At 41.6% G+C, this 12,254-nt stretch overlaps 1 protein-coding gene across 1 annotated transcript in view; it reads left to right on the top strand.

Moving 5' to 3' along the window:
• The first annotated feature begins 3,853 nt into the window (after positions 1-3,853).
• The window catches only part of Dennd6a (DENN domain containing 6A), a 53,112-nt gene continuing 44,711 nt past the window's right edge, over positions 3,854-12,254 (top strand). The window contains exon 1 of the mRNA XM_028754069.1: positions 3,854-4,160. Within this exon, the coding sequence (XP_028609902.1) occupies positions 3,933-4,160 (228 nt within the window). The 5' untranslated portion in view covers positions 3,854-3,932. The remainder of the gene's footprint in view (positions 4,161-12,254) is intronic.

Genomic DNA, 12,254 nt, shown 5'->3' on the forward strand with positions numbered 1-12,254 from the left:
GCCAGGGATGTGACCTGCCTGCCAAGCCAAGCGAATATGATCTGAAATGGCATTAGCAGAAGGCTACTGGCCAGCATAAGAAAGGATAGAGCCCCAGGGTTCACTTTACTGGGACTAGCTCACACCTAGAGAATGGTGTGTCCTTCTGTGTCTTAAAACTGATTCAACAACTCCAAGTTTATGTAAGTTGGGTGACTGGATGGTTAATTGCTAGGATCCTTTGAAGAAAGGTGGACAATTTGGTGTAGTTTATGCTGGAAGCTAGACATGAGGATATAGGATAACTCATTTGAAACAATCCATGAGCTATCGTTTAGAAAAGCCGGACTCGCCGGGCAGTGTTGGCACATGCCTTTAATCCCAGCACTTGGGAGGCAGGGGCAGGTGGATTTCTGAGTTCTAGGCCAGCCTGGTCTACAGAGTGAGTTCCAGGACAGCCAGGGCTACACAGAGAAACTCTATCTCAAAAAACAAACAAACAAAAAAAAACAAAAACAAAACAAAAAACAAAACAAAACAAAAAACAAAAAACATGCAGAAAAGAGCAGCTCTTACATTTAAGAACCAGTGTACAAGTAGGATGGCAAATGTGGAGAAATGACCCTAATCAAGATCCTTTCAGATCTAAAGGTTCTAATGACAAACTCTACAAAGGTTACCATTTCTCTCTTCTAGACCCCATGTAAGTTTTAACCACAGAAACCATGTTTAAAATAGATTCCAGGTCCAGCAAGATGGCTCAGTGGGCGACAGCATTGGCTGCCAAGTTGGCAACTTGGTTCCACGTAATAGGAGTGAACCAACTCCAGAAAGTTGTCCTATGACCACCATATGCAAGCCATAGTAGGTGTGTGCCCCCCAAAACAAGTAAACATAATAAAACCTTAAAAACAGACACTGTGTTTATCAAAGCTAAAAGTATAGACAGAAAATAAACACATACCTACTTCCAGTTTTCCCCTGATAGTTATAGAACTCTATTTAAAAGTTAAGAAGTAGTACTATGAATAAATGTTTTTGTCACTAAACCTAGAAGCCTGGTATAACTTATTTCTCATCACACCTCTGGCCTTCCAGGATGTATGCCCCATTTAGTCAAGATATCTCTCTCTCTCTCTCTCTCTCTCTCTCTCTCTCTCTCTCTCTCTCTGTCTCTGTCTGTCTCTCTGTCTCTCTCTCTCTCTCTCTATCTATCTATCTATCTCTCTCTCTCTCTCTCTCTCTCTCTCTCCCTCTCTCTCTCTGTCTCTGCTTGTCTCTCCATGTGTATGTATGCCTACATGCCAGAAGAGGACATCAGATCCCATTATAGATCCATTATAGATAGTTGTGAGATGCTATGTGGTTGCTGGGAACTGAACTCAAGATCTCTGAAAAAAGCAGCCAGTGCTCTTAAGCACTGAGCCCCTGGGCAAGATTTTTTTAACTACATATTATATAAGATAGTATTTCAGTCAGCAGTGGTGGATCATGACTTTAATCCCAGCAGTCTGGAGGCAGATCTCTGAGTTCAAGGACAGCCTAGTCTATAGAGCTTATTCCAGAACAGCCAGGACTGTACCAAGAAACCCTGTCTCAAACAAATAATCAAACAATAACAACAACAACAACAACAAAAATAGTATTGCAAAGAATGATAATTTGTGTCCATAGGCCAAGAGTCCAGAACTGTGGAACAACTGGTCATTAGAGCTTATTGACCATTAATAATAAAGTAGCATACACTAAAGTGTCTGGATTGGGAACATTTTTCTTGACAACAAGTAGGTCAGGTTAGCAATTACCATTTTATTTTACCAATCCAGAAACTAGTTCTTGGAGCTGCTTGCCTATCAGAATATTACATGGAGCTAAAGCTGGATCACAGATTTTTTTTAAAATGTCTAGTTCACTGTTCTTTCTAATACAAACAGTACTGTTTTCTCCAAATAGTAGGTTTATAACCTTACTTGAATACTGTTTATATTTTTCTTTCTGAACTGTACTAGTTCTTTGTCACAGGCAAGTTGTTTTGGTCAAAGACAGTTTCGAGTGTAAGTGTTGTCTCCTGTTAATTCTGTGCTATCAAAAGTTTCCAGGTGGGGCTAGAGAGATAGATAGCTCAGCAGTTATGAACACTTGTTTAAAGCTCTTTTTTTTTTTAGATTAGTTTATTTTATATAAGTACACTGTCACTGTCTTCAGACACACCAGAAGAGGGCATTGGATCCCCACTACAGATGGTTGTGAGCCACCATGTGGGTGCTGGGAATTGAACTCAGGAACTCTGGAAGAGCAGTCAGTGCTTTTAACCATTGAGCCATCTCTCCAGCCCACGAATACTTGTTGATCTTGTAGAAGACTAAGTAAGGTTTGGTTCTCAGCACCATAGTGGAGTTTACAACCGTCTTTAACTCCAGAGGATCTGGCACCCTCTTCTGGCCTCTGTGCAAACCAAACTCCACTTCAGTACCCATACACACATACAGCATAACATATAAAATAAAAATAATAAATAAATCTTTATGAAAGTCTTCAGCATACACTACTACTGAAGTTTGAGAATACTTGACCATCAAGAGATGGACCATTTCTTGATGGCCAAGTATTTTTATGTATTTTATTGTGTTGTTTGTCTGCATTCATGCCTGTGCACCAAACTCGTTCCTAGTGCCCTTGGAGATGAGAAGAGTGCATTAGATCCCCTGGAACTGGGGTTACAGATAGTGTGGACCACCATGTGGGTGTTGGGAATTGAACCTGGTCCTCTGAAAAAGCAGCAAGTGCTCCTAACCACCAATCCACCACTTGGAGCCCCGGTTTTGTTCTATGTAAAATAGAATCAGTAATAGCACTGCCTGCCTTTTGAGGCTATCGAGAGGCTCAAGTATGGGAATGGGTTTTGAAAAATGCATTGTATGTTATCAATCATCTTTTACACACTTCCTATTGGGTATCACCATGTTTTCAAATTACTTTTGATTAAATCCTACCAAGTGCAGAATAAGTCTTATTTAGTGACATCATGCTGTGCAAATAATCAATTGCAATTGATGTCTCTTGAGTGTCCAGCCTAGAACTAACAAAGTAGTTTGAAATCAGGCCCTTCCTCCAGTGCTCAGATAGCATGGTCCAAAGGTGACCGGCCAACTTGGGATTCCAAGAAAATCTGGAGATGCTTAAGAGTTGAATGAGTCTGCCAGACCAATAAAGACGGGAGCTGCCTAGGTAGGGAGGGTATTGGAGAGTGAAAGTACACATCTGTATCACCGGATTGCAGTAGTCAACATAGGCTTGCAGTAGAGTTCTTATACTGCGGGGCTAGTCATGTAGCCTCTCAGAACTTCAGTTTCCTTATCTGTGAAGACAAATTAGCCAGAAGTGGTGGCCCATGCCACTAAACCCAGAATCTTGGGTGACTGAGGCAGGAGTACCATGAGTTACAGGCCAGTCGGGACTATGTAAGACAAAGCTAAAAAAAGAAAAGAAAGACCTACCCAACACTTAACAAACAAGACAGAGAAATAGTGTCCACCATATTGATATGTTTAATAAAGAGTTAATACTTGTATTTGAACTTAGCGTATCAGCTGGCACAGAGTAAAAGTTTAATTAAACACTAGTGTTAGGCATTATGTTTTAGTAATACTTTAATAATAAGTGAATAATTCATTGCTATATTGTTGTAGGGACGAGATGAGGATTCCTGAGCCAGTGTTTCAGTTTAAAGAGCTGTAAGACAAGTAGGCCAATCTGAGCGAGCCGCAGAGGCCAAGACAGACTTGTAGGGAAACACAGTGAACCCCGCTCCCAGGGTCACGTGGCTCGTGGCCGCGCCCCTATCCAGGGAGTCGAGAGCGGCTGCGGCAGCACTCGGTGCGCGTGCGCGGAGGCCTGCGCGCTCTGCGGCGCGGTCCGCGGCGGAGGCGGCTCGTGCGGATAGGGGGTGGCGGATGGCTCTGCGGGGCCCGGCAGTCTTCGGGCCCGGTTCCCGCGGGTCGTTGGGCGAGGCTGGAGCCGAAGGGCGCGAGGCGGCGGCCCTTGCGGCGGCGGGAGTCGCGCTGGAGGACGATGAGGAGGACGATGGCCGCCGGGGCCTGCTGCGCTGGGACGGCTTCTCGGCCTGGCTACACTGCGTGTGTGTGGTGGGCTTCGACCTGGAGCTGGGCCAGGCGGTGGAGGTGAGGCCGAGCCGCACCCTGTCTCCACCCTTGGGCGGCCGGGCCCAGGCCGCCTCGCATCCGGGCGTGGCTCGCAGCCCCTGCGCGGCCCAGCTGGGCGGCGCTTCTCCGGCCCTTCGGTGGGAGGATCGTGGGCTGCGGCTAGGGGTTAAAAGTTCTTTGTAGGCCCCTCCTAAATACTTGTTGATGTTCCTCTTTTAAAAAAAAACACGGCGATAACTGAAGGGTAGCGGCACCCAGAAAAGGCTGCAGCAGACAGGATGTTTGCTTGGAACTTTCAAGAAAGGAACAATACCCCTGACATATGTGAATTATAGTAGCCAAACGTGCACGTCCAATCATGTGGGCTGACGGACTGTAGTATCAATTGCGCTAACTCATAGATCGGTCCACTAAGTCCAAGTCGAAATGCTTAGCATGCATTTTCTCTTTTTTCTCTTTGTTCCCCATTTCTGGGTGAAGTGTTGTTGGGCTTCCATTCCCTCCAAGCATTACAAATAGAATTCAAGGCCTTCTAGAAACTAGGCAAGCTCTCTACTTGAGAGCTGTCCCTGACCGACCCTCTCCCCCGTTCCCCACTGTTTGTTAATACTGATTCTGTACAGTTCCCAGAAATCTGATGTCAGTGGGAAACTCTTTGGCTTATAAATCTGTCAGATATAACATCTTACCTAAAAGGCCTTCGAATCCCACTCATTTTTGCCATCATTTAGCATCCCTACCCCCCCTTTTTTTTGTAGCATAAAAGATGTGTCTTATTTATCCAAGGGAAAAATTGTTAGAAAGGTTCATGCTCCGAAGTTTTTGGTATTTTGTTATTGTTCTTTTGGCATCGGTGAAAGATTCTAATCTTATTCTAACTTTGGTCTGGTTGTTTCAAATGAGAAACTACTGTTTTTGTATTCCACCATCTCCTTGTCTTTTGTGTCGTTACATAGTTCATAGTTCATTTAAATATTGAGTTTTCATTAAGATCTAGGCACAATGCAAGTTAGTGGACATACACATAAAAGGATGTTCTAACCTGTATTTATGGATTGAGACAATAAGATGGAGATCTAAGAATTTATCTATGTAGTCAGCAGGATCAAATTTATTGCCTGACACAGTGTTCATTAAACACTTGTTGATAGAGGGAGTTAGTACATAGAGCGATTCTGTATTTTATTTGAGACAGGGATAACATTCTCCAAAGACTGAAGACATTTATTTTTAAAGATTTGTTTATTTGGCCGGGCAGTGGTGGCGCACGCCTTTAATCCCAGCACTTGGGAGGCAGAGGCAGGTGGATTTCTGAGTTCGAGGCCAGCCTGGTCTGCAGAGTGAGTTCCAGGACAGCCAGGGCTACAGAGAAACCCTGTCTGGAAAAACCAAAAAAAAAAAAAAAAAAAGATTTGTTTATTTATATAATGTGTATGAATGTTTTGCCTTCATGTCTGTATGTACAGAGCATTTTTATGTTGTGCTTGTGGAGGCTGGAAAAGGGGGTTAGATCCATGCGATCTGCAATCCTTCTGGTCATGTAGGTGCTGGGAACTGAACTCACATCCTCTGGAAGAGCAGCAAGTGATCTTAACAGCTGAACCATCCATCTCTCCAGCCCCAGAAGACAGTATTTTATGCCAGTTATTTAATGATAAACTGAAATTATATGTGTAGCAAAATAAAACTTAATTGAGAAGCAGAAGCTGTAATATTTGGTCACATTTTAAAAAAAGATTTATTTATGTGTGGGTGTTTTGCTTGCCTCTGGGTTCCTGCTCCACGCTCCTGCCTGGTACATCTGGGGGTCAGAAGAGGGCATCCGGACCTCTGAACCAGAGTTGCAGACAGTTGAGAGCTGCCACTGAACCTGGGTCCTCTGGAAGAGCAACAAGGGTTCTTACTTACCTAATGAGCCATCTCTCTAGCCCCATTGATTGGTTTTTGTAATCTTGTCATTTGGAACATTGCTTTTAAAATGAGTAGTTTGTTTTTTAAATAAGTGGAATATTTTGACAGAGTTGAGGTGATGAAAAATAATCAGTAAAGGTTACATACTAAATTTTATTTATTTCCCATAGTTGCCATTTCACAGCAGTTTTCTTTATGAGGTAGTTCTTAGCTTTTTTTTTTTTTTGCTTCCTGAGCCTTCAAAACAAACAAACAAACAAAAAAATCAACAGTTTGAACTCTCTTAGAAAATGAGTAAGACAAAATTCTGCTTATAGTTAGACTATTTGAACTAATCCACGGATCCTTTGTTACATTCTGTGTCCAGATTAAGGATCCCTGCTTTAAGAAAGTAAAGATAGGAGAGGAAGATTCCTTCATAAAGGATCTAAAGAAAGGTAAACACAGTAAGATGTAAAATGATTTTGCTTTGAGACCGGATCTTACTCTAGTGGAATACATGTAGCCCAGGCTGGCCTTGAACTTACAGCAGTCTTTCTGTCTCAGTCTATATCTCTCACCCCTCTTTACTCCACCTCCTAGTGTTGGGATTAGCTAGTGGTTATGTGCTACCATCTTTGGGACAGAACAATTTTGTTTTGCTTGTCTAAAAAGAAATTACTACATTTATGTATTGTGTAAGTGTGTTTGTGCATGCATATATGTCACTGTGCACACAGGAGAGTAAGGCATAGAGCAGGAGTCTGTCCTCTCCTTTCACCATGTGAGTGCCAGGAGCCACACTCGGGTCTGAAGGCTTGGCAGCAGCAATTTCTTTTCTCTAAACCGCTGAGCCCTGTGCTTTTATTCTTTAAGACAGGGTCTCCCTATGTAAACCAAGCTGGCTTCAAACTCAAGAGATCTGTCTCCTGTCTCCTGAGTATACCACCAGTCCTAGCGTTTATTTTATTTTACTGAAGGAGAAATGGAGAAATATAGTGTTTTACCTTAAATGAACACAAAGCAGGAACGAATATATGAAAACAATTGAAGATATATTTTGCTCTCTATATATGTTTTTTTTTTTTTGAAGCTACACCTGTGTTGGAACTGTGTAGGAGTAGCAGTTAGGATGGCGTTAGAAAGTAGACCTGTGTTGGAAGTGACATACATAGTGGCTCCAGCCCTGTGTCTGTAAACTACAACCAGGGAGGGGCAAAGGAGGATTACAAAATAGCAGTCACACAAACGGGTCACACAGTCCTGGAGGCTGCCAGCCTTCCCTGTCTCAGCATCAGGATTTAGAGGCTCTCTGCTATGCCAGAAAGCCTATGTACTTGTTCCTTTTTTAATTTTGTTTTGTTGTTTTCAAGACAGGGTTTCTCTGTGTAGCCCTGGCTGTCCTGGAATTCACTTTGTAGACCAGGCTGGCCTTGAACTCACAGATCTACCTTCTTCTATCTCCTGAGTGCTGGAAATAAAGGCACGTGCAACTACACCACCACCACAGGGCTATATATTTGTTTCTTAAAAATACAGAATCAACACTTAGAGAGTCATGTGACTCTCTAAAAATGAGATCCCAGTGAATAATTAGTTGAAAGCATGGAGGGATGTCAGCATTCTTAAAAAAGCAAAACAGAACAAAGCAAAACAAAACAAAAATGTAGAATTAGAGTCACTTTAAATCACCAAAGAGACAGCATAGAGTAACAATCAGAAACCTAGTCTGTGCAGGGTGTGGTGCTGCAGACTGTAAGCCCAGCACTGAAGAGGCGGAGGGGGACCGTGGGCAGCCTGTCCTACAGGGACAGGCAGCAACAACAAAACTAAGCACATACAAGTTTGAGCCGCACATCACTTTCTTTGTGGGATAATAGTAGCCTGTACACCATTCCTTTGTGAGGTAATTACAGTAGGAAAAGCATTTAGAATGCTATTTGAGATGAAGCAGTGTGTTTTGGATAGCATTGATTTTCTAGAAATCTTTTTCAATTTCTTATTTTAAAGTAAGGACACTTATCCCAACTTATCCCAAATCATAAAGTATAGTAAGCCAGGATTTTGATTCCTTTGCTTCCAAAAGTTTTGGTTTGCTCTGATCTTCCAACTATCCTGAGTGAAAAATAAAGCTACTCAGAGAAATCGGAAGCAGTGAAGACCTGTGAAATGCCAATGATAACCGAAAGTGAGATCCCTAAGTTACTGGCAGTGACAGTTTGCCTTCCTCAGGGCACCCTCTTACACAGCAATGCTAAATAAAACATGCTGAACACTTCTAACCTGGAAACCAGAAATCTAAATGCTTCAAAATCTTAAAACTTAAAAAAAAAATTGAGTGAACTTTAGGTCTTTAGAGCCTTATATTTCTCATTTATCAGTTAATAAGAGTCCCTTTAGGTATTATAGGATCAGTTTTGAGGGCAATACTATTAAAGTCTTGTTGCTATCTATTAAACAGGAACATTGAGGCTGTTTGGAAAGGGCGTAACAGTTAGTTTGCTTATTGCCTGTCAAGTTGAGAGAACTCTGTATTAGTATGTTTTCTGTAATGATAGCAAAATACTGGTCACTGGGTGATGTATAAAGAAAGAAGTTTATTTAGCTCATAGTCTTTTTTTTTTTTTAAGACTTGTCTATTTTATGTATGTGAGTACACTGTAGCTGTCTTCAGACACACTGGAAGAGGGCATCAGATCCCATTGCAGATGGTTGTGAGCCACAAGGTGGTTATTGGGAATTGAACTCAGAACCTCTGGAAGAGCAGTCAGTGCTCATAACCACTGAACCATCTCTACAGCCTGTAGCTCACAGTCTTAAAGGTCCAGTAGTATGACAGTACCTAGGGGGTGGCATTACAATGAGAATGTAAAGGAGTCACATGGTAAGAAGGAAAGCAAGACCCTGGGGCAGGGGGTAGTTCCTTTTTAAATTAAAAAAAAAAAAAAGTAACAGTCCTGTCTAGGGCTAATCTCCTTGAGACCGTCATTGTTCCTTTCTAGGCTACTAGCTCAACACGCACTGAGACCAAGCTTCCTACATAGGAACTTTATGTGGATACATACAAACCATATGCAAACAGCAGACTCTATCAGGTACCTTTTTAATTTTTTAAAAGTACTTTTAATATTTTTAATTATGTGTGTATGTTTGCAAATGAATATATTGAGTGCAGGGACCTTGGTACAGTTGTCTCAGAGAGCAGGCATCAGATCCCCCTGGAATTGGATTATAAGTGGTTGTGAGGCCCCTGACGTGGCTCCATGGCTGCTGGAAATCAAACTTGGGTCCCTTGGAAGAGCAGCGAGTTCTCTTAACCAGTGAGCTATCTATCCCTGTTTAGGTATCTTTTTAAAAGAGATGGATTCTTGTACCAAGCATGGTGGTGTATTTCTGGCTTTTCCAGCACATAAGTGAGGGCAGGAGGGTTTGGAGTTAGCTACCTAATGGGTTTGAGGTCAGCTTGGGCTACATGAGACCCTGTATCAACACACGTGTACACTCACACACTCGCATACACACACACAAACACACACACACACAAACAGTTGAGCTCTTGCTGTGTTGCTGAGGTTGGTGTCAGAAGCCTGAGCTCAAGTGATCATGTTGTTTCTCCTGAATACTAAGACCACAGGCATAGGCTCCTGTGCTCTGTTCTTTGTGAGGTAATGAGGTGAGGCTAAATATTATTCAACTCTTCATTATTATTTAATGAAAGAGTTGAATAAGAGCATGCAGTAAGTTTTCTACAGACTAAGTGAAATTTTTCCAATGTCAGGTGAGATTTTGAATCTTTTAAAAGTTGAAAAATTAAATTTTTTACCTTACATAATCAAAATTATGTGCATATTCATTTAAGAAAAAACACAGAAAGAAAGAAAGGAAGATCACTTGTTTCGTGTCCTGGATAGAATTTGATAGGTAAAATCAAAATAGTTAAGCAGTTCCTAAGCATGGCCAAAGGAAGTTCCAGGAAAATCCAAAGCATATTTCAGCCTAGAGAACAGACTTTATACAGAAATGTTATGATTTTCAGTAAAATATAATTTAGGCTGAAGGTGTGTGACTAGCTAGTTTGGACATGGTGACATACACCTTTAGTCCTGATCTCACACAGAGGCAGGTGGAGCTCAGTGAGTTGAAGGCCAGCTCAGTCTATATAGTGAGTTTCCAGCTGGCCAGGGCTACACACTGAGACTATCTGGGCCAGCTCAGTCTATATAGTGAGTTTCCAGCTGGCCAGGGCTAAACAGTGAGACTATCTGAAAACAAACAAATACATGAATAATTTTTCTTTGAAAGAAAAATGTTTAGTGGTAGGTATACTAGGAGAGGGAGGGGCTTGAGGTCACTGCAAGATAGGTCATAATTTGCACTTTTTGACTTTAAGGTGAATTATTAGCTGTGCCCAGGTATGGGCTATTAGGAGTTTTGCTTGGTTTAGCTCAGGCATTTGCATAATGTAAGATCTGTCCAATTAAAATCACAGTTCAGTTTTCCTGAGTCACACACCTCGTACCACTAATCCAGTTGTAGAACATTTCATCACTTCTAAAAGGAAACTAGTATCTACTAGCAACCTTTTGTCGCAGCCTTTGGCAACCACAAGTGTTCAATTTTGGATTTGCTTCCTGTGTACATTTCACGTGAATGAAATACATGTGGCTTTTTCTGTCTGCTTTCACTTCACATATTTTCAGGTTTCATCTGTAAGGTGTGCCCAGCCTTTTGATATTGCAATACCTCATTGTCATCTACAAAGGTCATGCTTGAGAACTACAGGACCAAGTTACAAAAAAGTATCTCAGAATGTCTTAAGTAAGTTTATCATTGGTGTTGGGCTGTCCTCATTGCTTTCCTGGGGTGAGGTATGCAGCTGGAGGTTGGACACTGTCTGCTCTCTCTTTTATGGCTAAGTAGTATAACCTGGGTTTGCAAGTGCCACAGTTTGTTTATCTATTCACCATTCTATAGGAGGTATTTCTCTGTGGCTTCTGTGAGTGCTGCAAAGAGTACCCTTGCGCTAGTTTTCACATGCACATCTTTTTCCTGCTCTTGGTTGTGTTTATAAAGATAAAGTGACTTGGCCATACATGGTATATGTGATACAGCTTTTAAAAACTTACCAAAATGTTTCTACCAGCAACATAAAAGGATTCCAGTTTTTCCTGATCCTTGCCACTCTTATCTGTTCTTTGGAATATCCAAATAAGTAGGAGTGATCTTTTATCTTGCTTTCATTTGCATTTTCCTTATGACTAATGATGTTGTCTTCTTAGCTGTTTGTTCGATGCTACTAGAGATGACTCTAGGATGTTCTCCATGATAGCATGGTAGACAAGTCTGTATCACTTACTTAGTTATAGCTCCAGCCGTTTTTTTACTTGTGTGTACATGTGATACAACCAGTAACTCATGTTCTTAATTATCTCTCTTCAGAGACCACAGTCTTCACACTGAAGGTAGCTATGCAGGGTCATAGCAGATACATCTACTTTTGTAGAGATAGTTTGTTTAAAACACTTCTTGCCTTGGGAAGTAATGTATATTACACATACATACATTCTGTGTAAAGACAAAATGGTAAATGAGACAGCTCATATATGTGTGAATTTTTTTTGAAAAATATTTTTTTGTTGTCATACTTAGGCCTTAATTATCTTTATCTTGTCATGTAGTCACACCTCCTCTATTTGCTGTAGCTCAGAAGACTCTGATAAGTCAACAGAGCCCTCGATGCACTTTATTTTTTTTAAAGTTTTATTTGTACAGTGTGTGTGTGTGTGTGTGTGTGTGTACGTGTGTGTGTGTGTGTGTAAGAAATAAGCATTGAAAGGATAGTTAGTAAAACTAACCGTAGAGTTGCTGAAGTTGTCATAGGCCACTCTTGCCAGCACAACTGTGTCCAACAAGCTGCTGACCAACTGGGCTGCAATCAAACATTCTGGTTTTGAGACAGCCTCACTGTGTTGTGCAGGTTGGCCTGGAGCCTCCACATGGTCCAGTCTGACCCCAGAATCCTCCTTCCTGGGCTTTTCAAGTGCTGAGATTATAGGCCCATACCTTTCCCCAGCTTTTAGTGAGCTTTTTTACATAAACTATGACTTAAACAGGATATATTAGTAACGGTTTTTAGATGTTATCTCTGCTTTTAAAATTACAAGTAAAATAATCTCATCATGAAAGGGGCCGGGCTGTGGTGACGCACGCCTTTAATCCTAG

This window comes from Grammomys surdaster, unplaced genomic scaffold (assembly GCF_004785775.1).
Source record: "Grammomys surdaster isolate TR1022 unplaced genomic scaffold, NIH_TR_1.0 125979, whole genome shotgun sequence".
Lineage (NCBI taxonomy): Eukaryota > Metazoa > Chordata > Mammalia > Rodentia > Muridae > Grammomys > Grammomys surdaster.